The 25500-nt window shown below is 40.5% G+C and overlaps 1 protein-coding gene across 1 annotated transcript in view; it reads left to right on the plus strand.

Annotated features, from left to right (window-relative positions):
* The first annotated feature begins 335 nt into the window (after positions 1 to 335).
* The window catches only part of CERCAM (cerebral endothelial cell adhesion molecule), a 461142-nt gene continuing 435977 nt past the window's right edge, over positions 336 to 25500 (plus strand). The window contains exons 1-12 of the mRNA XM_072429680.1: positions 336 to 547; positions 11285 to 11395; positions 11897 to 12014; positions 12188 to 12322; positions 13256 to 13460; positions 14372 to 14491; positions 15396 to 15472; positions 16234 to 16340; positions 16723 to 16855; positions 17035 to 17162; positions 17345 to 17548; positions 18238 to 22178. Coding sequence (XP_072285781.1) covers positions 366 to 547; positions 11285 to 11395; positions 11897 to 12014; positions 12188 to 12322; positions 13256 to 13460; positions 14372 to 14491; positions 15396 to 15472; positions 16234 to 16340; positions 16723 to 16855; positions 17035 to 17162; positions 17345 to 17548; positions 18238 to 18475 — 1758 coding nt within the window. The 5' untranslated portion in view covers positions 336 to 365 and the 3' untranslated portion in view covers positions 18476 to 22178. The remainder of the gene's footprint in view (positions 548 to 11284; positions 11396 to 11896; positions 12015 to 12187; positions 12323 to 13255; positions 13461 to 14371; positions 14492 to 15395; positions 15473 to 16233; positions 16341 to 16722; positions 16856 to 17034; positions 17163 to 17344; positions 17549 to 18237; positions 22179 to 25500) is intronic.

Below are 25500 nucleotides of genomic sequence, written 5' to 3' on the forward strand. Positions count from 1 at the left end.
CAAGCATGTCTGCTGCTGCCAGGCTGTTCTCTGCTCCATGACTAGGGTTTCCTTGCACTCCAAGATCTGTGAGCGATCCTGGAGAATCCTCCTAGAAAGCATAAGGAGCAGCCAAAGATGTTCTTCAGCAGCTGTGTTCTTCTCCAATACAGTGTATGAGGGTCCAGTATACTGGGAAATCCTCCTATGTAGTGTATTGGGGGGATCATATGCTGTATAAAAAAAAAAAATGGGGGGGGGGTCCTGTACAGTAAATAGGAGGGGAGAGGGGGGAGGAGGGGGCAGTAAAGTTGTTTCCTTCCCTGTCGGACCTCCTCCCGATCTCAACCCTCCCTCCTCTGACACGTCCCTCACAGTGTACATGAATGGCCTCCTCTGCTGTGTTGTTGTTGCTGATTTTTCTCCTGCCGGGGTCACTGTCGGCAGCCGACCCATCTCATCCCTCCCTGGTCATCGCCATCCTCGCTCGCAATGCGGCTCATGCGCTGCCCTACACCCTGGGGGCGCTAGAGAGACTGGACTATCCCAAGGAGAGCATTTCTGTCTGGTGAGGGGCTGTGTGCAGTCGGGGACATGGCGGTTGTATTCTGGGTGGAAGGTTTGTTTGTGTGTGGGGGTTGTAAATGGAGTAGGGTAGAGAGAGTTGTTCTCTAGGGGGGTTGTATCCTGGGGAAGGAGAAGGGGGTTAGTAAGTGAAGTGGGTGAGACAGATTGTACCTTGGACAGGGATGTATGAAGTGGAGGTAGGTTGCACTCAAGGGTGCATGATGCAGGAGGGGAATTTGGTTGTACTTTATAGGGGGAAATATTTAGTGGGTTGTGCCCTATTATGGGGCTATATACAAAGGGGCACAAAGTATTTCCTAGCACATTGAGCTGGTCTGAACTTTGAATGTGGTTGACCGTCCAGAGGGATAAACTAATCTGAGTAACCGACCTTTGAAAATTGTCTATAGATTTCATTGACTAGCAGGCTTTATACTGTATTTGGCTGTTTAAATCATACCAGGAGAGCAGTGGTGGTCAACTTAAAGCAGACCAATCACCAAAATTTTTACTTTATATAACAGGGTAGATAACCCTTTTATATGAAGAGAAAAATAGCTTGAGAAAAGCTTGGTAAGCCTCTTCTCTTCAGTTTTTACCACTGGTAAGGACTGAATGGGAGCAAAGAGACATAGATTTCACAGGCTTGCGCAGTGAGATCGGTGCATAGTTACAGTAGCTTATGTCACCCGCTCTCACACTGCACATCCAAAAGCAGGAAGAAGATGGGGGCGCTAAGCACTGGGAGAAAGGAGGATTCCATGACAGAGCAGGACCTAATTGAAGTCAGGTATCCAGGAATTGGGGGCTTACTTTTAGTACAGCTCTGCTTTAAGAGATGTAGAGGGCCTCAAGGATGGCCTTTGAAATCACCAAAGAGCCACACATAGTATTCTGTCTATGTAAAGACAGAAAGCTGTCAGAGCCTAGAGAAAGGAGATGGAGACTTCAGATGAGATGGTCACAGACTGCAAACGGGAGATGGTCAGGGACTGCAAACGTCCGGCGGGAGATGGTCAGGGACTGCAAACGTCCGGTGAGAGATGGTCAGGGACTGCAAATGTCCGGTGGGAGATGGTCAGGGACTGCAAACGTCCGGCGGGAGATGGTCAGGGACTGCAAACGTCCGGCGGGAGATGGTCAGGGACTGCAAACGTCCGGCGGGAGATGGTCAGGGACTGCAAACGTCCGGTGGGAGATGGTCAGGGACTGTAAAACACATTGCGGGAGATGGTCAGGGACTGTAAAACGCCCTGCGGGAGATGGTCAGGGACTATAGGCATGCTACAGGAGATGGTCAGAGACTGCAAATGTCCTGGGGCAGATACAGAGCTTATCATTGGTGAAGACCAAGTGTCAAAACAGCCAAATCTAAGGACAGAGGAAACTAAACTTACAAACAAATCCGGACTTTGTGAAAAGTCAAGCTTAGCCAATCACAGTTTAGAAGTTTAAAGTGATAGACCTTGAAAATTGATATTTGCATGTAAACTTAGTTGCCTCCATCTGGATCTATTTACTATTTTCTAAAAGGCAGTTTAGATGTTTTGGAAGTCATGGAGGATGACCTCTGCTAGTCATAGTTACATAGTAGGTTAGGTTGAAAAAAGACTAAAGTCCACCAAGTTCAACCACTAAGGATATAATCATATCCCAGATATAAAACCCTATAAGACAAAATAGGTCCAGAGAAAGGCAGAAAAAAATCCTGGTACAATTCGCTGGTACAGGAAAAAAATTCTTCCTCATGCCATGAGGCATTTGAATGTTCCCTGGATCAACAGTCCTTGTTCCAGGGTGGGTGGAAGAGGTTGTATCCAATTACGCATAATCGCACGTCTTGCTGCCAACAGGCAAACATTTATCCATTTCTGCATAGAGCGTGGTATATTATCCATAGTTATACCATCCCAGGAACCAAACAGCAACAGAGAAGGTGTCTGAAATTGAATGGCCAGTAACATTAGAAATTAACGTTAGTATATCATGCCAAAAGTTGGTAATATTGGGGCAAAACCATAAGCGATGTGATAGAGAGGCATCAGTACAGTTGCACTTGGGGCATTGAAAATGCCAATGTGTGGGTTGTGGGGTAGATATGGAGGGCGGGAACACCTTATAGGCCCTGTCTAGTAACATAAATTTGAATTCTCTCCATACCTCATTCACGATACTATGCCGAACCGTTTGGTATCCCTGTATAACAGTATCCACTATGTCTAGGTCTGGGAAGTCCTTTTGCCACATTTTCACATTAGAAACCGATAAAGACTTAACAAAGGTAGGCAGTAGATATACATGTATATTGGATATATTTGGAGGAGACAATGATAGCATCTTGTCAAAGCTTTTGGGGCGAAAGACATCTACATAGTGCAGTACCAAAGAATTAAGGTAGGATATAACCTGATTGTAATACAACGGGTGAAGTGCCCATCGCGGGATACCATATTTAGCCTGTAAATCCTTCAAGGATAGCTTAGTCAGATCTTCCGTTCGGAAGAGATCTTTAATGTATATTAGGCCTTTGCGTTTCCATATTTGAAATGCTCCATGCTCATGTGCTTGCGGAAACATAAGGTTACCACAAATGGGCAGATAAGGAGATAGACAAGCTAGTAGTTTGAGCCGTTGCCTAGTCACCTTCCATGCAACCACCGTGTCTCTAATTAATATATTGTGTCACAGAAAAGCTGGAATCAGTGAGAATTTATAGTGTAATAGAGCACAGAGATCCCATGGATATGACATAGCTTTTTCCAGATGTACATTGGAATAACAGGATGTCCCCTTAAGCCAGTCCACAACATGTCTTTCCAGACAGGCCAAATTATAAAGTCTTACATTAGGAAAGCCAACACCTCCTTCAGTTTTAGGAAAGTATAATTTCATCAGCGAGATCCTTGGACGTTTGCCGGACCATAGAAATTTCGTGAAGGCCTTATTGAGAACATTGACATCAGCATGGGTCAGTAGCAGAGGTAATGTCTGCATAGGATAGAGTAATTTAGAGAAAGACATCATTTTCACTAGGTGGCATCGGCCGAGAAATGACAAGGGCAATTGTTCCCACATTTTCAATTCTTTTTGTATTTTGGCTATTAAGGGCGGGTAATTTAATGTATATAAAGATGATGGCAGACGTCCAATACGAAGTCCAAGATACACTATAGAGTGTGATGCCACTTTAAACGGTACATGTGCCCTCCAACTCTACCATTTCCGTAGATCTGGCCAGAGACAACATCTCACTTTTTTTCAAAATTTATTTTTAGCCCTGAAAAACTTTCATAAATGCTAAACACCTTTTGAATAGTATGACTATCATGCCTGGGATTAGAGATGAAGATCAAAATGTCATCCGCAAAAAGAGCGGTTCGTAATTCACTATCATGAACCTCTATGCCGTGCAAAAGAGGGGTATTATCTAGATGTCTGACTAATGGTTTTAGCGCGAGATTAAACAAAAGGGGGGGGCAGGGGACATCCCTATCTAGTTCCCCTATGGAGGGGTATTGGCTATCGGAGAGGCATACATGGCCTCCAGTAGTTTAAGGAATGGGCCCCGGAATCCAATATGTTTGAGTACCGCAAACAGCCATGGTATGTTTACCGTATCAAACGCTTTGTGCGCATCTATCGTGATAATAGCCAAATCTAGGTCAGGTTGACATTTCTAATACGAATACTTTTCTAACATTAGTCACCGCAGCTCTACCCTGAACAAAACCCACTTGTGAAGGAGAAATAAGAGATGGCAATATTTTAGCCAATCTATCTGCAAGAATTTTGGATAAAATTTTTGCATCGATATTCACCCGAGAAATAGGGCGAAAGGACTCTGGATCACATGGATTTTTATCTTTTTTCAAGAGAAGCTTTATATAGGCTTCTTGTCCAGATCGAAAATACACACCTTTGTCCCAAAGAGCAGAGTACAGTGCATGCAAATCATCCACCACCTCCTCCTTCAAGAATTTGAAAAACTCAGTGGTGAACCCGTCAGGACCTGGGGCTTTTCCATTTTTCAAACTATTGATAGTCATCAAAATCTGTTCTTTAGAATAGGAGCATTCAGTGCATCTATTTCAGTTTGTTGTAAGTAGGGTAGGTCAGCTTTCGATAAGAATGTTACCCCGGCCTTGACATCTATCTCTGGGGATGAATACAGTTTCTGGAAATATTGAGCCAAGCAATGGTTCACTTCCTTGGGTGAAGTAACCATCTCACCCGTGGAGGAACGCAACTTTGGAATATATGTTGGTTTATAGCCCGTACGTACCAGATTAGCTAGCATTTTGCCTGATTTATTGCCATATTTATGGTATTCCAGAGACTTATGTTTACATTTCAGCTGCTCGTATTGGTAGAGCCAAGAATCAAAGGTACATTTGGATTCATACCATATTTGCTTAGTACTCGGGGTGGGGTTGTCAGTTAGCGCCTGTTGCGCTGTCCTAAGCTTTTTTTGTGCTGATAAAAAGTGAGATAGAGTCTCTTTTTTTCTTTTAGTCATAAAGGAGATAATTCTACCTCTCAAGTAGGCCTTACCTGCTTCCCAAAATAGTATCGGCTCATTTCTATGAGCTGCATTATATTGAGCATATTCGAGCCATGCAGATGTCAATACTCCCTGCAATTCAGGGTCCTTGATCAAGTAGGATGGGAAGCGCTAGGGTACATAATCCCCTCTAGGGGACTGATCTCCTACTATAATAGAGATTGGAGAGTGATCTGAAATAACCATGGTTTAGATCTCTGGTGATTCAATTCTGTACATAATAGCGTCTGTACAAAACAGATAATCCAAGCGAGCTTGGGCTACATGGGCTTGGGAGACAAATGTATACTGTCGCTCTAGGGGATGGTACTGTCGCCAAATGTCATTTAAAGACATGGCGTTGACAAAGTCTGCTAACACTGAATGAGGTGTGATTTTCACGTTACATATGCCCGAGCCAGAGCTCCTGTCTTCAGGGTGCACCATGACTGAATTAAAATCACCTCCCAATATTTTATAAGGAGTGGGGTCTTGAGCCAACCAGCTGGATACTTCCTGAAAGAAGGATGGTGGTGGCGAATTTGGTGCATATATAATTTATATAGATATATCATAATCATGAAGTTGTATAATTACTTTCAAAATACGTCCAGCAGAGTCACTTTGCACCGTTTTTACCTTGCCTTGAAAAGACCTATGGATCAGAGTCAGTGCCCCAGCTTTCCGATCTGCAGAGGGGGTACCATAAACTTCCCCAACCCATAATTTCTTCATCCTATAAAAATCATTGTCTCCTAAATGTGTTTCCTGTAACAACACAATATCTGCCTTCAGCCTCTTTAAATGACGACGTACAGACATGCACTTGTTAGGGGAACGCAACCCCCTAACATTCCATGAGATTATCCGCATAAAATATAGATAACGGGTTTATGTACACACAGACTAAACCGATTACAGTATATCAGCACCATAACAGATACAAGGAGTGAGTGGAATCGTGACGTATAGTCACACCCACCGATTTTGATGGTAAATAATACATCCAGTGTACAAAGATAATAAGAAACAATCCAAGCAGAAAGAGCACAATACGCATAGTGGCTGTGTGACCAAATAAAGTGAGTGCTTCCAGAAATAACAAAAGTAAAACAAAAGGGGACAAACAAGACAGCACAAGGGGGAAGACAGACAGTATATAAGGATGACTTTCCTTTTTTCCTCGCAAAGCAATAACAACCGAACCGGGAATCTTAGTGGTGCAGTTTCAAAAAGAAACATAATAAAAAAAGGCACTTTAAAGTAGGGTATAGATCTTTCCAAATTATCTCGCCTTGGGCAGCGGCTCAGAACGGTGGGTGTCACGGATCCTCTTAGTGGATAACGGCCCTGGGTGGAAGCAATGAATGCTCCGTTGAGCGTGGTGGGGAAATAGAAGATGTATTAGATGGAGTGGAGGGTTGATCAGATAGTAGGGTATGCACCAAACTTTCTGCCTCCTCGGCCGAGGTAAGAGAATACTTGCGCCCCTGATCATCAGAAAAGTGGAGAACCGCTGGATAAGCCAGTGTAAAGTGCATTTTATGACGGTATAGTGTGGAACAAACTTGTTGAAAACTGCGCCTTTTGCGGGATACTTCTGCAGAGTAGTCTGCAAATATGAGCAGAGAGGCACCCTTTAAGTGCAGACTGCGTTGGTTGCGAAAAGCTTGCAGTATGCGGGTTCTATCGGTGTAAAAGGAATAGGCCACCAGTACTGGTCGAGGTTTAGACATTTCTTTGCGAACCGGACCCAGTCTATGAGCACGTTCGACCTTACAGGAAAGTTGAAGACCCAGTAACTGCGGTATCACCGTAGAGCAGATTTCAAGTAACTGTGACGGTTTGACACTTTCTGGAAGGCCTACAACGCGCAGGTTATTGCGCCGGGACCTGTTTTCTAGGTCTTCTATTTTATCCTGTAGTGCTTGCGCTTTGGTCTCTAGCACGGAAATAACAGCTCTGGTGGAAGTAACATCATCCTCAACCAGAGTGATCCGCTGTTCAGCGTTATCTAATCTTTGAGACTGTTCCTTGAAATCCTTCCTTAAGGACTGTATTCCCTTTTGTACTGCAGTATCAATAGCTTCCTGTAATGTAGGCTTAAGTAATGCTGCCACTGCATCAGCTATTTGTGTAGGTTGGGAGAGATCAGAAAGATCAGCAGGGTGTACCTGTGAAGAGACAGCGGTGGATGCACGTGCAGAAGAGGACGCGGTGGCCATCTTGGAAGGAGTGGCCCGGATCTTTTCCTTCTTGCCCATGGATTCCTGGCTTGCTGACACGCAGGAGCGTTCCAGGAACCGGTCCATCCAGGCTTCCGGTAAGCCGAGGAGCTGCTGCGTGTGGGAGAGGAGCGAGTGTGCCGGTTTTTTATCGCGGGATCCCGGAGGTGAGTAGGAGCCGATTTCACATGCTGCCGGCTCGCGAGGCGTCGGAACCGGAAGTCGTTATTTTTACTTTAAAGCTTTAAAACCCAGTTATATTCTGTCCTTCTAGAAAAACATTCAGCTTTTTCTTAAAGTAATCTATAGTAGTTGCTAAAACTACTTCCTGAGGGAGCCGATTCCACATTTTCACAGACCTTACAGTCAAGAATCCCTTCCCTATTTGGAGCTTAAACTTCTTTTTTTTCTCCAGACGCAAAGAGTGCCCTCTTGTTCTTTGTAATGATCTCAAAGTGAATAATGGGGAAGAGGGTTTTCTATATGGACCGTTTATATTTTTATACAGGGTGATCATATCCCCTTCTAAATGTCTCTTCTCGAGAATAGATTCAGTTCTGCTAATCTCCCCTCATAGCTGAGCATCTCTATTTGTCTCTCCAATTCCACAATGTCCTCTTTGTGAACTGGTGCCCAAAACTGGACTGCATATCCCAGATGTGGTCTGACCAATGCTTTGTACAGGGGCAGGATTATGTCTCCATCTCTGCAGTCTATTCCTCTTTTATTACAAGAAAGTACTTTGCTAGCTTTAGAAATTGCAGCTTGGCATTGCATGCTGTTATTAAGTCTATGATCCACCAGAACCCCCAGATCCTTTTTCATTTCTGACTCCCCCAAATGTATTCTTACTGAACAGTATGAAGCATGCATGTTGTTGGCCCCCAAGTGCATAACTTTACATTTATCTATATTAAATGTCATTTGCCACTTGTCTGCTTGTAGATTATAGGAATCCTGTATGGAATTAAGTCTATTACATAGTTTGGTGTCATCTGCAAACACAGAAATGGTACTTTTAATCCGAAACTCTATATCATTTAAAAAGATGTTAAACAGTAAAGATCCCAACACTGAACCCTAGGGTATACCACTAATAACCTTAGACCATTAAAAGTCTGAATCATTAATTACAACTCTCTGGATGCGGTCTTTAAGCTGGTTCTCTATCCATTTACAGATTGACTTTTCTAAACCTATTGCCCCTAAGTCCAAGAACACTATATCAGCTACTACTCCACTGTCTACCTGTTTACTTCCTCATAAAAAAAGAGAGTAAATTTGTTTGACAACTTCAGTCTTTCTTGAAGACATGCTGACTATCACTTATATTATTATTTTCTAGCAGAAATCCCTCAATGTGATTCTTTTTAAAACTCTCTAGGACCTTTCCAACTATAGACGTTAAATCAACCGGTCTGTAGTTACCTGGTAACTGCTCCCTTTTTGAAGATAGGAACCACATTGGGCTGACACCAACCCATCGGTACCTTGTCAGTGACTAAAGAGTCTCTAAAAGTTAGAAATAATGGCTTTGCAATGACCGATCTCAGCTCCTTGAGAACACGTGGATGTAATCCATCAGGTCCTGGTGCTTTGTTAACCCTAATATTTCCCAGCTGTTTCTCAATCATATCAATTCTGAGCCATTGTGACTTATTTAAGGTAGTGACATTGCTATTATGAATTTGGACTTGAGCTCTGCCATTTACCTTTGTGTACAGAGAGCTAACAAAGTGTTTAGTAAATCTACCTTTTCCTTATCCCTAGTTACCAACCCAGCGACATTCTTTAAGGGGCCTACATGCTCAGATCTGATCTTTTTGCCATTAATATATTTAAAAAAAGTTTGGAGTTTGCCTTTTTTATCTTTGCAATCTGTCTTTCATTTTGAAACGTTACACATTTCATGTCCTTTTTACATCTTTTGTTATATTCTTTGTAGTTTTCAAACAATGGAGGTAATCCTTCACATTTTTATATTTTTGGAATGCCCTTTTCTTGTCCCTTATGGATTTTTTAACATCAGCTATGAGCCACATACGTTTAAAAGGCTAAAATTAAAACCTATTACCCAATAAATTGAAAATATTTTTCAGTATGCTTTTGTAGAACAGACTTGAATGATTCAGATTTCTGTTCAGTGGTATTTGAGGACAATATTTTCTCCAAGTCCAAGTCACAGAGAGCTGGCCTTATTAATGGAAAATGTGCTCTCTTAAAATAAATGTTTTTATCTTTCCTGTTTTTGCTTCCTGTTTACAGCTTACATTAAATGAGATTATATTATGGTCACTGCTACCCAGATTTTCTTTTACATGCACATTTGTTATAAGCTCTGCATTGTTAGAAAGAACTAGGCCCAACAGAGTATCATTTCTAGTTGGGGCTTCTATAAATTGTACCAAAAAATTATTTTGTATTAAATTCACAAATTTTCTCCCTTTTGCTGTTCCGGTAGTACCATTACTCCAGTCAATGTGAGGGTAGTTGAAATCTCCCATGATTAAAACACTTCCACTTTATCTTGCTGCTTTTTTTCTATCTGTGCTAGTAGTTGATTTTCTGTTTCCTCCTTAGCACTGGGGGGCCTATAGCAGGCTCCAATAATTAATTGTGTGTTCCTCAACCTCATCGCTTGTTTCATCGACAATTTCTACTTTCACATTCACTTTCAGATCACTTCCCACATACAGACAGACACCACCACCCTTTCGTTTGACTCTGTCTTTACGAAAGAGTATACCCAGGAATATTGACAGCTCAATCATGCGAAGAACAAAGCCAGGGTTCCGCAATACCAACTAAGTCATAATTTTCCTCACTCATTAAGGCTTCCAACTCCCCTCATTATAGTAATCATAGGTTTGGATGGATTGGCCTAGATTTTGTTAAAAGGTATCTGTGGAGAGATTGTAGTCAGTTTAGTAATGGGTGATCTGACAATATTTGTGCCCAAAGCAATAATTTTACATAACACATTGCAGTTTACATATGTCAGGGCAATTGTTTCCTTTTCTGCTGATAATCTTCCAGTAAACCTCAATAACGCAAATGAGCCCTCCTCACCATCCAACATATGATCGAATTCAACCACTTGCAAATGTCTAGGCAGATCATACAAGAGACAGAAGATTTGTAGTCATTTACTGTACAGGGTACAGACCAGATAGGCAGTCTCATATTTAATGTAGGGACTGCTGGGGGGAAGTCTTGGTTATGAATTGCTCCAAGGCTAGAAGAATCAAAAGGCTACATAAAGTTGACAAAGAATGGGAATGTTCTTTACATAACTAAATTTATTTCAAGAGTTGCAAAGAGATTTCTGGCATGTTTTTTTAATGTAATGTAAATAAAATCATGGACTTTTTTTCTAGGCAAAATTTAGCTTTTGTCAGAGAATAATGGTTATTACATTTTAATTTCTCTTCCATTGGTTAGATTTCCCCTCACTTCATGTCCTGGTGGCAATGTTATCTCAGACTGGACATGAAGAATATTCTCCAAATCTACCGCAGTCTGATGCCCAATGGAGGTTTAAACCTTCTTCCTGGAAAACATGTGGCCAAAATATTGCCAATTTGTTCTTGTTAAGCTGCGTACACACTTCCAATTTTTATCGTTCAAAATGAACGACGAACGAACGACGAACGATCGATTGGGCAAAAATCGTTCGTAAAAAAAGTAACCAACGACGCCGACGTGTCGTTATCTGTATGTACAGGATCGGTGCTATACGATCGTTCGCAGATATCGTGCAGGATCGTTCGTCGTTCGTTTACCAACGATATTAATTGGAAGTGTGTACGCAGCTTAAGGGAGATTTCTCTCAGAGCACAGAAAACTGATCACTTGTTCTGGTGGCATTGTTATCACATTAAGTTCAAAACCCCAAAAATGTTTTTGGTTAGAGATATGCTTTGCCAGTTGTTTAATATATATGTTCAATATTCAATGTTTTGTCAATCTACAGGTGTGCCACTGACCACAATGAGGACCAAACCAGTGATGTGTTGCAGAGTTGGGTGGAGGCGGTACAGTCATTTTATCACTCCGTGGAGTGGACAGCACAGGAAACACCCTGGTGATACTTTCCCCTTTTTCCCCTTTTGTTGGTCTTTCTTTAATGATCTGGTCCAAGGTGGATTGTTTTGCAAAATTCTGCTGCAGCCAATAACTCATTAGTGTTCAAAAGTATGACAACATTACCACTTTTAGAGCTGTTCTCAGATTGAATGACGTGAATTATCATTAGAGCAGTGTTTCTCAACCTTTTTAACTTGCTCACAGTACATGTGTGTGGTGGTCAGTAGAAAGAATGCCTCACATTGTTGACCAATGAGAAGAATGCCACCCTTAAAGAAAAAAAGTTGAGTCCAGGAGTGCGGATGATTGGTGGATCACGTTTAGATTGATTCAAGGAATGTATGGAGTTGCATTTTCTGGGTTCAGGAGAAAATATTGGTTGTTCTGCATTTTTTCACTTTTCATATTAACGCTCTCTCCTTTACAAAAGAATCTCCTCAGAAAGGAAGGTCTGTGAATGATGAAGGTGTATGGTCATTGTAATATCTTATACCGGCAGGTGGTATCCTCAAGAGACCAGCCCGAAACACTGGCCTGATGAGCGCTATGAGCATGTTATGAAGCTGCGACAGGAGGCCTTAAAGTATGCAAGGGACAGCAAAGCTGACTATATCCTGGTAAGATTGGGCTGCTCCCGGAAGAAAATCTCCTGTCTTTCTACCTTTCCTGTATTTATTCTACCTTACCTGTATCTATCTATCCTACCTACCTAGCTATCTTGTTTCAGTATATCCTTCTGTCCAACTATCATGTATCTATTTATTTGTATATCTTTATGTTTGTTTTACAGTTTACTGATGCAGATAATGTGCTGACCAATCATCAAACAATACAGCTGCTAATGGCAGAGAATAAAACTTTGGTTGCCCCCATGTTGGATTCCCAGACTGGTTTCTCAAACTTTTGGTGTGGAATAACTCCCCAGGTAAGACAGATAGCAACAGTGAGGTGGTGAGGTTTATTGAAAGCATGTCTGAAGGTTCCATAAATCCAGGTCATGGCATATCCAGTAGTAGTCAGTGACATTCATCTGGACTGCTGCTGGTAATGTTGAAGATATTTTAAAGCTTGGTCAAACCACCTCTTCAGTTCTTATTTCAGAGGTGGATAAAAATGTCTTCAGTGTTACCTGAACAAGTACAACTGAATGTGGCCAATTACAATGTAAATGTGTAATTTCAGTTGCCAGAGATGTCTACCCAATCAGCTTTTCTCTTTTAACATGGAGTAACCTTTTGAAATAGTTATGATATCCCCCGTTAACAGTTCATTAGTGTGGTGCTCAGTGGGAAAAATTTCTCTTACATGACTGGCCAATGGGAAAAATCCCACCCATGTCTCAATCCTTACCTAAAATGCACAAATTGCAAATTTCTCAAGGACTCCCAAGCAACCTCTGGAGAAACCTTAGGGTTCCACAAAACCCTAAATGAGAAACATTTACCTAGATATTTATTTCATGGGAGGCATTGTAAGATGACCATCAAACACAGGAGTTCGGAAGTCTCACTCATTGGAAACCAATGGTTTTTAACAACATTTTTTTTTGTCCCTTTCACTTCCTAGCTCAGGGACAACATTGGCACAACATAAAAGATTTCCAGTGGTGACATAGGCTGTAATAAAAAGTTTATGGAGTTGTAGCCTCGCCTTCTTTATTACTAAAATTAATGTCAACATTGCAGCATGTATCTAATGTAGGGATTTCCCCTTACCTGTTGTCCTTGTGAGAATTTTGTCACTGGACTTGAAAGTGGACCAAAGGTTGTACTTCCTTACCCTTTCTATTCAAAACTTAAAGCAAGGTTTTGTTAAATTGTGTTTTCACTGTCTGTAAGCTGATGTATGAATTCTGCAGGGTTTTTATCGCCGAACTCCAGATTATTTCCCAACCAAAAACCGCCAAAGAACTGGTTGTTTCCCAGTGCCAATGGTCCATTCCACCTTCCTCTTGGATCTGCGTAAAGAAGAAAGCCATAAACTGGCCTTCTATCCTCCCCATGTGAATTACACCTGGACCTTTGATGACATTATTGTGTTCGCCTTCTCTTGCCTGGCATCAGGTATATAATCCTTTGTTACCTCAGTTTGTTCCATCCTTGTTATACGCTGCCTGGGCAAAAATAAAAAAAAGCCACACTTTAATAAATCACCTTAAGATTTGGTTATGGTACGCATTCACTGTGGTATAGTTTCAATAACTTTAATACCCAATGTCAAATTTATTTCTATCCAAAGCTGCATTAATTTTTTGGCAAGAACTTGTATTAATGATGGAAGAGTCGGATAGCTGTGTAAAGTCATCTTTAGCACATCCTAGAGATTCTCAGTGGTATTAAGGTCTGAACTCTGTGGTCCAATTTATATATAAAAGTGATGTCTCACGCTCCCTGAATCACTCATGATTTGAGCCTGATGAATCCTGGCATTGTTATATTGGAATATGCCTGTGCCATCAGGGAAGAAAAAAAATCTATTGTGAGAAAAATCTACCTAAATATACCTACAGTATATCTAGATAGTCAGCTGACTTATTTTGGGGCTTATAGTGTTGTTGAACCCAGACCTGACCAACTGAATACATTCAAAATGATAAAACTGCTTCCCAATACCTGGGATCTTTTATGGCTAGTCAGTGTGGAAAAATTGTGGTGAGAGAGATGTTAAAATATTTGTGACATCTTTCTGAAAATGCGAGTTGATTGGTGATCTGTAGCTTCAACAGTTTTCAGTCTCTTTTCTGGAAGACACATACATAGTTCAAATCTTGGTCTAGCTAGTCGTTTTGATCAATGACTACAGAGGAATTGGATCAGAATGAAAGCCAGACAACTTCAAAACTTTGTGACACTTAAGCATGCAGTTATCCAGCCATTGGATCAGTGTGGCAGCCAGGTACATGTCCTTTTCAGAAATGAGTGTTCGCCGAGCACAGTTCCCTTTGAATTTAGGTTAACGTGTGTGCTTGTTTCAGGGGTGCAGGGCTACATATGTAACCATCACCGCTACGGGTTTGTCAACATTCCAGCTCCACCGCATCAGGAGATTGAAGATGACAAGCTGAATTTTGTCCATTTGATGCTGGAAGCTATGGGTAAGAACTCAACTGGAAGATCAGAATAAAAATTTAATATATTACAGCTTCTCCATTCCTCAGATGCTGTGGATGCGTTGATCTCTTTTTTGAGATTATTTTTCCTATTGTGAGATCGCCCTTAGCAATGAGGGGTGTTTTAAACAGGAAACAGGGCCAGCAGGGTAAAAGTGCATTAAGGGTTTTATTCACTAACACTATTTCCACACAAAAACAGGCAAAAAAACAAACACCTGGCCACTTACTAACTGTTAGTTCACTTTACTAACAATCCAACCTAATCTAGTACTTTGCAGGACTCTAAGGACCTAACCATATAGCTTTTCCAACAAAGTCTGTGTTTTTACTCATAGTTCACCTTGGACCTCCTCCCAGCTCACCAGCCAAGACAGAGCCAGAGTTGAATAAGCAGGCTGGGAGTTTATATCATTGTTAAGATCATTGTCAATGAGCCTGGTACTTCAACCCCACTTTCAGGCCAAAAGGAAAACTGTCTGACTAAACAGAAAAATACTCTGCGTAACCTGTATCTCGGTCAAATGTACCTGCCATCCTGGACGAGACCTTGTGATTTCTTTGGCCAGCTGTTACACTATATTTAGCTTTTGTTCTTGTCCTTGGGAGATCAGGCTGCTCTTCCATATATACAGTACAGTCTGTGATCGTTTTTCTCTCTTAAGACAGGAATTGTGTTACTGGCAGTAACTGTAAAATCTTGGAATTTGTGTTACTTTCTGACAATGATCACTCAGTCAAATCAACAAAATCAGAAATAAAATCCTGGCAACTAAAAGAAGTTTCTCTTAACTATAAATACACTTTAATTCTTTTTTGATGTTAATGCTATTAAAAGTTGGAAATTATGGGAGAATATTGTAACTATAACTGTTTCTTTTTCTTGCAGTTGAAGGATATCAATTTGTTTCTTCTCGATATGTGTCTCCTCTACCAAAATATCCAGATAAAATGGGGTTTGATGAGGTAATATAATGTGTATAGAATATTTTATTAAGGCTGATCTTCAGAAATGCACCCTCTTCCCTGTTACCTTCTTTTCCTACCTAAATCCTGGTCAAAGCATGTTCAGGGTCCTATATCTTCTATATTCCTCATTGCAGGGTTGGGAGGGGTGATCAGTTTTCTGGTGCCCAAGTCATAGCCTGTGTAATGTGGACACCTCTTTAGAGGCGAGGTCTTTTTAGGGTTCAGGAGAATACAATGGCAGGATGAGATCAACATGAGGACACTAATCAGATGTGGGTACAAACTTTAGAGCTGGATCAGCTGGAAAGAGGGCAGTAAGGGACATGTAATCCTAAATTTAGGTAAGCATAGAAAGATATTAGATGTAATGTGAATGGGTTGCAGAGGAGTCGAGACAATGTCTGGTCAGAGATTGGATTTATTATTTGTACATTTATTGTCAGTTACCCTTTCATGATGCATGCCTTCAAATTCTAATTTTGGGTATGGCATCTTGGTTTTACAAATTCATCTGATTAGCTGCACTATTACAGTACAGTAACTACCATAGTGTTTATTAAAACTTTTGTCCAGTCTGTAACCAGATGTTTTACCCTACTGTCTGCCCCTAACATGGGCCCAAAAAAAGAGGAGCTCTTGTCCCTGGGACAGGCAGAACAATGTATACTGCAACAACCAAACAGAAGCTCTTTTTCTATTGCTTTCTCTCTGGGTTGGTCTGTAAACACCATCCAACAAGTCATTTTTTTTACCGTTAGGTATTCCTTATTAATCTGGTCCGTCGTCCTGAGCGGCGGGAGAGAATGTTGCGCTCTCTTTATGAACAGGAGATATCCTGCCGTGTGATGGATGCCGTTGATGGAAGGTGAGCACTATTTGTTCTTGTCCTTCCTGTCTTTGATGTGGAACTGGCCTGAGCTGTAGATAATGATTGACAGTTTTATGTGCAGTGTATCTTGCTTCTTGCTGATGTTTTGCTTACTTACACCCAGTATGTCCCTTATATTATCAGCATTTTGACTTTTCCGCAAAGCAACCAAAAATGGCCTTCATGCACCATGTGGTAAGGCTGCAGCTGGACATAAGAGTCTAGGCACATAGTAAGTTGCAGAGGTTGCTGTAGAGCAGGAGGGGATGGCATACATGTATGTAGTATAGTTTTATTGTGTAATATTGTCTGTAAGAAATCATAGAGCAAAGGTGTTTGTTACTATCACCTTATAGTACTTACAGTTCTCCCATTTCAGTGCTTTGAACAGCAGTGACATCAAACGGATGGGTGTCAATCTACTACTGGGATTTTATGATCCATTCTCTGGTCGGACTCTTACCAAAGGAGAGGTGGGCTGTTTCCTGAGCCATTACAAGATCTGGCAAGAGGTAATTGTTTGCATTTATTTCATTTACCTATTCATCATACCCATATCATAGTGCCTGCAGTACGGTACCCATGATTGCATTTATCATCAATATTTCTGTATATGATGGAAGAAAAAAGTGTTTGACCAAATCCCTTTAAATTTTAAAAAAAGAAAACCTTAACCTTGTGATTCCATTAGATTGTAGATAAACAGCTGAAAGTGTCCTTAGTGTTTGAAGATGACGTACGTTTTGAATCGTTTTTCAAGCGAAAGATGATCCGTCTTTTGGGTGAAGTTCGAAGGGCCCAGCTGGACTGGGATTTGATGTAAGATATCACTTTCCACATACATGGTTGATCACTACTGGTATTGCAATATTCAGTATTCTATAGTATCAGAATTTACTTTACAGTGTAAATTTTTTTCTGATTGATTGCCATACTTTGCTTTATGTGTTCCTTCTGTTCATTTTACTTTCTAATAAGACTAGCCAATCATCTGCCAACAGATACATCGGGAGAAAACAAGTGACTACAGATCCTGAGAAGAAGGTGGAAAATGTACAGAACTTGGTGGTGGCAGAATATTCCTATTGGACCCTCTGTTATATGATCTCCCTGCAGGGGGCTCAGAAGTTGCTGAATGCTGAGCCATTATCCAAGATGCTCCCAGTGGATGAATTCCTGCCCATTATGGCAGACACACACCCAAAGTAGGTAGCCTCGTACACCTGGCTGTGCCATACCTGAAAAGTATTTTACCAAACCTCATTGGTACAGACCAAGCCCATGTGATTTAATTTAGTTTCCTTTTTTAAATAAATGTTTTAAAAATACTATGTGGATGTATTTATTTACCGTAATTGTTTATAAGCATTTCTAAGGATTATTGTTTTGTATGTTAAAAGCAATGGCCACATTTTGTGCACTAGGTTTATACTCAAGGAAAGCAGTGTCATGTATTCTCAACTAAAAATAGGTACCTAAGTTTATATTCTGATCAGTTTTCTCCATTAGGTGCTGGCCACACATACATTTGGATAGTGTTCTCTACCAACAACAAATGAAATCTTTTATGACAGAAAACCGTTGGTTGCTAATGGCTGACGTCTTCTAAAAATCAGATGTATTGGTTCTCATTCTTTTACCACTTGTCAAAAACTCTGTCTGAGATAATGATGTAAATTAGTTACCATATCCAGAATTCTTTGTTTTCTGCATGCTTTTTATGGGTCAGAATTCAGAAAGGGACAAATCTTGGAGCAGCATCCCAATATACACCTATTGTGGTGCCCTCTAGCAGACTTAAAGAAACCAAACCAGAAAGAGTTTGGGTATTATTTAGCTGCTAAATTATTTAATTATTACTGCATTTACTCATTGTTTTGTTTTTTGTCACCAGTGAGGAGTACAAAAGCTACTTTATGAACCGAAACTTGAGAATGTTCTCTGTGCAGCCCCTCCTCGTCTTCCCAACCCATTACACTGGAGAACCCAACTGGCAGAGTGACACAGAGACCTCCACCCTCTGGGATGATGACAACATACGTACAGATTGGAGTGGATCACAGAAGACTATGAAGGATTCAAGGGGAGACATACATCGTGTTATGCAGTCTGCGTCACGAGATGAGCTCTGATCTAAAGACTTTAAATGAACAGTTTTCATTGGTGCTTGGTAAGTCCATTGCAGCACTGAATAGCAGTCAGTGGTATGGAGAAAAACTCTCATTTTCGCTGTTGTGATTTCTCTGCTGTCAGAAGGATTTTGCCTAGTCTGTCTATTCTTGTTGTGATCTAATGATACAAGATACATCATACATTGCATAATCCAATCTTAAACCATAACTGTTTGCCCCGATTTTGATATTGTCCAGCAATTCCTCAGCTAGAGGAAATTGCACTTTGCAGTGGTGCAGTTGGGAGTCCAAAATAAATTAAAGACCTTGTTTCCATGTCTTAGTGAATGGTGGCTGAAGGGAATGTGTCTTCCAATTCCCAGCAATCTCCTCCTTCAGGGAAGAAAGCATTTTGATGTGACAAGTACATCTAAAGGAGAGCTGTAGTCTGAATATTTATTTTGTCCATGCCCTTGCTAAATCCCTCCATAGGCAAAAACTGGACTTTTTGGTTAAATGCAGAAAAATTTGGCCTGGTTAGAACAATTTGGAGAAGGGGTGTGTGTTTCTTTTAGTGGGCTGAACAGCATGGATCTAGCAGGTGCATTGAAAGTTATTTTGTATTAGATGGTATTATTTGTTAAGGGATAACAATTAAAAGTCCTATAAGCCTTTTGTTTCACTGCCTCCGCCTGTTAACCTTCTGGCAATTCCACATGGTTTCTGTGGGCAGAACAGAAAGTTTATATTTGGCTATTTTTACACACAAGGCCTTAAAAGAATTATATTCTAAAATGATCAGAAATGCAACTGTCTATATTGTATAATGTGTAGATACAAAAATCTATTTTGGCAAATTTAAATACGGATACGTTTTTACAGTGTGTAATGTAGCAATATTATCTAAGTGGTGCAATAATGGCTTTTGGAAGATTGGAGACTTGTTGTGGATTATAGGAAGCTTTATAGATTTGTGTTACAATATTTTCCAGCTGTACTCTGTTTAGGAGAAACTTTCTCATAATGTAATACCTTGTTTGCGTGTTTTAAAGCTGAACTCCGGCCAGACAGCTGAATACAACATTTGAATATATGTAAACTGTTAAAAAGGTTTGAAATTCTGTTTGGCCAAATTTGTGATATAGCCACTGGCAGGTAGAATACCTTGGTTTAAATAATGCCATCATTCTGATTGAATTCACAAAGCTCTTATTTATAGATGTGTGCAGCACTTATGTGGTGCCGCAGAACATGGCTGGCTTATAGTGATATCCTTCCTTTTTTCAGCCAAAGCACTGCTGCTGGGTGGCTGATAATGCGGATTTATTTACATCTGCAGTGTGAATTTAAATTAAAATTAGTTATTTTGAATATATAGAAATTCATACCAGAATTTAATGATGTCCTGATTTTAATGCTTTAAATATTATACCTGCAATACTTTTGTTCTGGTTTATGACTTGGTGGGATGGGAATGGTGGGAAAGGAATGTCTTTTATAGCTCTCATCAATCAAATCCCAGCCATTTTTATGTTTTTTTTTAATTGCTTAATTTATATGTATTGTGACAGAGTATCCCAAAAAAAGGTCAGAAATAGTGTTGATATGGCAGGTAAAGTGTTAAAGGCTCCAGGGAAAGAGTGTGTTAATATGTTTGTATAGGTTTTATGAGAAAACCAGGTTCTTTAGGGCCCTGGAGCTGGCCAAGGGAAAGTGAAGGGTGGGTTCCTTGGCCCAACCCTGCAAGGAGGGAAGGTGATCAGTCAGAGTGAATACCAGGCTGAGAAGGCAGCCAGAGTGGATTCCAGGCTGAGCAGGCAGCCAGAGTGGATTCCAGGCTGAGCAGGCAGCCAGAGTGGATTCCAGGATAAGGCAGCCAGAGTGGATTCCAAGCTGAGAAGGCAGCCAGAGTGTTCCAGGCTGAGAGAGCCAGAGTGTTCCAGGCATGATAAAGTAACAGAGCTCTAGGAAAGCCAGCGGCCAAACAATACTGCATAGTTGTGAGTTAACAGAACTGATTTAGTGTTTGTTTTAGAAAGAGAGGACCCGAGTGAGGTAGCCCGATGCCCAGCCAGGCTACTGTTTATTGTTTTCTTATAAAGTTGTCGGGAGTGTGCTCTAACTCTTGGCTAAAATAAACATAACTGCGGTTATTTTGGACCTTCGCTGTCTGTTGCCTCTTATCCACCCTGCAAGCATCCCGTTACCATGAGCAATCCCCCTGTGCTATGTCACAGTATATAAATGTTTTAATTAATTGATGTATTCTTATATTGAGAGTTTTTTATTTAATTATACCAGTATGTACTTGAGTAAAACCTCATAGGTTCATTCTTTACATTATATTCTAGCTATGCTTCCTGTTTAGTAGCCCCATATGGTCGTTGTGATTTACTGGTTGTCTCTCCAAATTTTAAGCCTGCTCAGATCAATTGGGAACAAGGCTTTCCCTAGTTGGCTTTGATTGTTATCTCTGCAGTTGCTAAGGAAGTGTTCTAACAAGATCTGATGAATAAAGCATTCCATACGCAACACATTGGGGCATTGGGGGCTTAATCATAGCTATGGGAGGCCTTGTCTGCAGCAGATATGGTCATCTCTGGTGGTGGTTATATTTGACTTACACTGCCTGTCCATAAAACTCATAAACTAATATTTAATTAGACCGCTTTTAGTTTTGAAATTAGCAGGCTTTTGCTGTGGTTTCAATAAGCCTATTGAATGTCACAACCTTTTATTTCATCCAGAGTTGCATTATTTTTTCCTAATGAGGTTAAGGTTTGAACTATGTAAGTACCAATCCATGAGTGAAAATGATGTCTCATACTCTCTGAAACAACCTTTCATATTATGAGCTCGATGAATCCTGGCATTGTCATTCTGCAATATGCCCATGCCATCAGGGAAGCAAAAAAACCTATTGATGGAGTAAAATCTGGTCATTCAGATAATATTCAGGTAGTCAGCTGACTACATAATGAGCACAAAATGTGACCAATTGAAGCAACCCCATATATTACCACTGTCCCTACGGGCTAGGGAAGTTTTTTGGCCAGGTAGTGTAGATGGAATATAAATAGCATATTGCTAAATATGGCATATACTTAATTTTTTTTTGCTGTGCGGTAGTGACCGATTTAGGATTGCAATAACCCCCAAATTGCCCATTTTCACTCTTTTTGTTCCACAGTAATTCTCTGGCCTCTTGGCCATTGGGTGGTCACTGGCTACTGTCCCCAGCATCTAGGTCCATTTCCAGCACCAACAAGAATAAAACTGGGCTCTGCACAGCTGGCACATGTGCTGTAAAATATAAGCAAAAAACAAGAAGTCAACAAGAGTAGGAAAACAAGGGACTTTGCATGTCTACTCCAAGAAAAAACTTGACTTCCTGTTGACTGGGGGGGGGGAGGGTTCAGTATAAGTGATTGCCCCTGATTCATCAATAAAATCCGTGCTCGCTGGAAGCGCGAAAGTACGCGCGACTAGTGAGCGCGGTTTACCGCGGTCCGGACTCGAGTGTGCTCGTACACTCACCTCCTCACTGCCAGCCGGATTCCTGCCTTCAAAATAATGAGCAATAGGGCGCGCGAATCTGCCAATTAAGGCGGTTAGATTTCAGCTGCGCGATTAAGGAGGATCTGTTAAGCTCAATGGTGAGATCATAGCAATTAATTAGCGCACATCTGCTCTCTGTTCTGTGCATATTTACAGTCCTTTACAGGTCAATTAGAATCTTTAATTTGAACTGCAGACTTTCAGCTTTAATTCAGTGGGTTGAACAAAGATTGCATAAAAATGTGAGAAACTAAAGCTTTTTTTTTACACAATCACTTCATTTCAGGGGCTCAAAAGTAATTGGACATTTGACTCAAAGGCTATTTCTGGGGATGCTGTGGGCAATTTCTTCATTATGTAATTATCAATTAAGCAGATAAAAAACCGGGAGTTGATTTGAGAGGGGGGGGTACTTGTATGTGGAAGATTTTGCTGTGAACAGGCAACATGCGGTCAAAGGAGATCTCCATGTAGATGAAACAATATTAGGAGTGGCAAAATCTACAGTTTTGTACATCCTGAGAAAGAGACAAAGCACTGGTGAACTCACCAAATTAGAAAAAAGTTCTCTCTTTCCAAATATTTATGGACCTAACTGTATATATGTGGCGTGTGATATTCAGGCTTGGGTATTCTTTTCCATGGTTAACCTGGATACCATCCACCAGGAAGACATCTGGAATAAAAAAAGGTGGATTCTCTATTGTATTTTTCACATTTCTGATCCCACTAAAAGGCAGACTTTAGGAGTCTGGACTGGTAGCAGTTTGTAAAAAGCTGCAAAATGTACATTCTATGTCAGCAAATCTCAGGAGCCTAAACAATTAACATGTTTCAACCAGCAATAAAAGGGCCACATTTAAATAAAGGTTGCAAGATCAAATGTAAATAGACATTTTTGATCATGTTCTGTAAGACGTTTCTGTTTTTTCTTATTAATGTCATTTGGTGTTCACTGCTTTAACTGTAATATCTCAGGTTTGTAATAGAATAATAAAGAAAATTTGACATCAACTCATATTGTGAACTTCTCTTTAGTTGCTAAAACTGGTTGGACTTATAATGGTAAAGGGTCAGTTCAAATATATTTGAGATTTCAATATAGATAGAAACACTAAGGACATGTTCACATTAACAGTATTTGCAAGTAGGTTTTACTGATCAAATCCACAAGCAAAAATGGTTTAACATTGGACCAAAAGGTCGTTTTTTTTTTCTTTTTACAAGTGGACAGTTGGTGGCCGCAGCATTATCACATGCTTTTTTGGATACTACCTTCAAGTGCAGTCTGTTGGCTTTTGCTGCAGCATGCAAATGCATGTATATTTATTTGCAAATGCCTAGTAGTGACAGGCTGTACCATCCTTGGTGTCTATCATTTTACAGTAGGCACATGGGGTGGTACATGCCACAATAGAATACAGCTAGTCCTAATATGCCTTAACTGACTAACATTTAGCCTGGTAAAGTAAGGTATAGCATAAATATTTGCCATGTTTTTTTTCTTTTTTTTATTCATTTTTTCAATGTAGACTTTATTCAGCCATCTCCTAAATTCACTGCTCCAGTGGTGGTCCATGGCTATGCAGTGTGTGTGGGCTTGTAAAGTTGTTAATATCAGAGCACAATTGGGACCCCATTAAAAAAGTGCCTGAAGAGGGTCATTTATGGCCATACCTTCCAACAAATGGACATAAGTGATAGGGAGATTTTTAAGTCTTTCAAAATATTAGATACAACTATTTATACAACTTTTTATTAGTTTAATACATTTCATAAAGGTGTATAAGTCCACCCAAAAAGAAGGACAGTGGGGGGGGGGGGGGGGGGGGGGGGGGGGGGGGGCAGAGGGTCTTGGATCAGAAAGTGGGACAGTCTCTCCAGATCAGGGGAAAGTGAAAGCTATCTTCTAACTCTGTAGTCGCCGAAACTTTTCCCCCTTTTTTTTGTTTGGGGCACCTTTCTAATAATATCAATGTTAATATAAGCAATTTGAATGTGAAGCTACTTTATCAAAGCACCTCTTGGGGTCCCCAATTTTCAACAATGACACATTCACCAATTAACCAAAACTATAACTACTAAAGGGAGAAGGTAATAGCATTGATTGTCTGGTTGCAATGACCCCTGTCGAGGTTGGAATAAGGTCAACAGTCAATTCTTGAAGGTGATGTGTTGGAAGCAGGATAAATGGACAAACATGAATATCTGAAAGACTTTCATGAGAGCCAAGCTGTAGCAGAATAACTTGATTTTGGCCATGAAAGAAAGATGACGGAACACACATTTCCTGGTGGCTTGATGCATATGGTGCTGCATCAAAGATCTGACATACCAATACTGACCCCTGCCCACTGGTATACATACTTTAAGCAAGCATGGGAGCATCAGAAGGAAAACATAAAAGCAATTTTTTTTTTCTTTTAGATAATGAGTATAGCTGGGTGGCTGTATAGCGCTTACCTGGGGAAGAGAGGTAACAGGATGTACTACTGGAAAAAAGTCAGACCAGAAAAAGCAGTGACTTGAAATTTCTCCTGCTAACATCTTGGTGCCAGATACCGCACAACACCCTCTAAGGTCTTGTAATGTCTATAACTTGACGTGTCATACCAGTTTTGCTGGCACCTACATCATATTAGATAGGTGGTTTAATGTTTTACCTGATCAGTATATATAGCAAAAGATACATAGAAATCAGACCTACTTATAGTTGGAAATAGAAATGGGTGAGAAGGCCTCTGATAGTCTCGCGAAAATTTCCTTGAACTTCCGATGGGTTCGCGAAATTTCGGAGAACCGATTTCGCGAATTCTATTAAAGTCAATGGACTGAATTTAAACGTTAATAATAAGGTCCCTATACATGTTAGAACCACCAAATATGCTAGGTATATGTAGGAGAACAGTGGCAACAGGAGACAAATCCAAAAGTTCCAAAAGACCTTGTGGTTTTCCAGAAAATGGCAGGCAAAATGACAGCAGGCAAATAGGGTTTTTGCGTGATGGACAGCGTCCAGAAAGCAGCATAAACATTAGGACATTGAGAAAGGGTGAAAACCCACTAGCAACAGTTTCTGCTATCAAGACAGCAGGAGAACGCATTGCTTTTTAATCTACGCACCCCCATTTTTTTTAACCAGTCCTGCATAATATGGTAACGCTATATAAGTCATGTTTGTTATTATTAATATTATTAATAATAATAATAATATTAAAACTAATAATTGCTAGCTGGCATCATGACCTGGATGACATGTGTTAGGTTTCCAGAAAAAGGCAGGCAAAATGACAGCAGGCAAATAGGATTTTTGCGTTATGAATAGCGTCCAGAAGGCAGCATAAACATTGGGACATTGAGAAAGGGTGAACTTAAACCACTACCAACAGTCTCAGAATGCATTGCTTTTTAATGTACGCACCCCTATTTAATTTATATAGCTGCATAATTTGTGTTTACGCTATATAAATCCTGTTTATTAATAATAA

This window comes from Pyxicephalus adspersus, chromosome Z, assembly GCF_032062135.1.
Source record: "Pyxicephalus adspersus chromosome Z, UCB_Pads_2.0, whole genome shotgun sequence".
Taxonomy (NCBI): domain Eukaryota; kingdom Metazoa; phylum Chordata; class Amphibia; order Anura; family Pyxicephalidae; genus Pyxicephalus; species Pyxicephalus adspersus.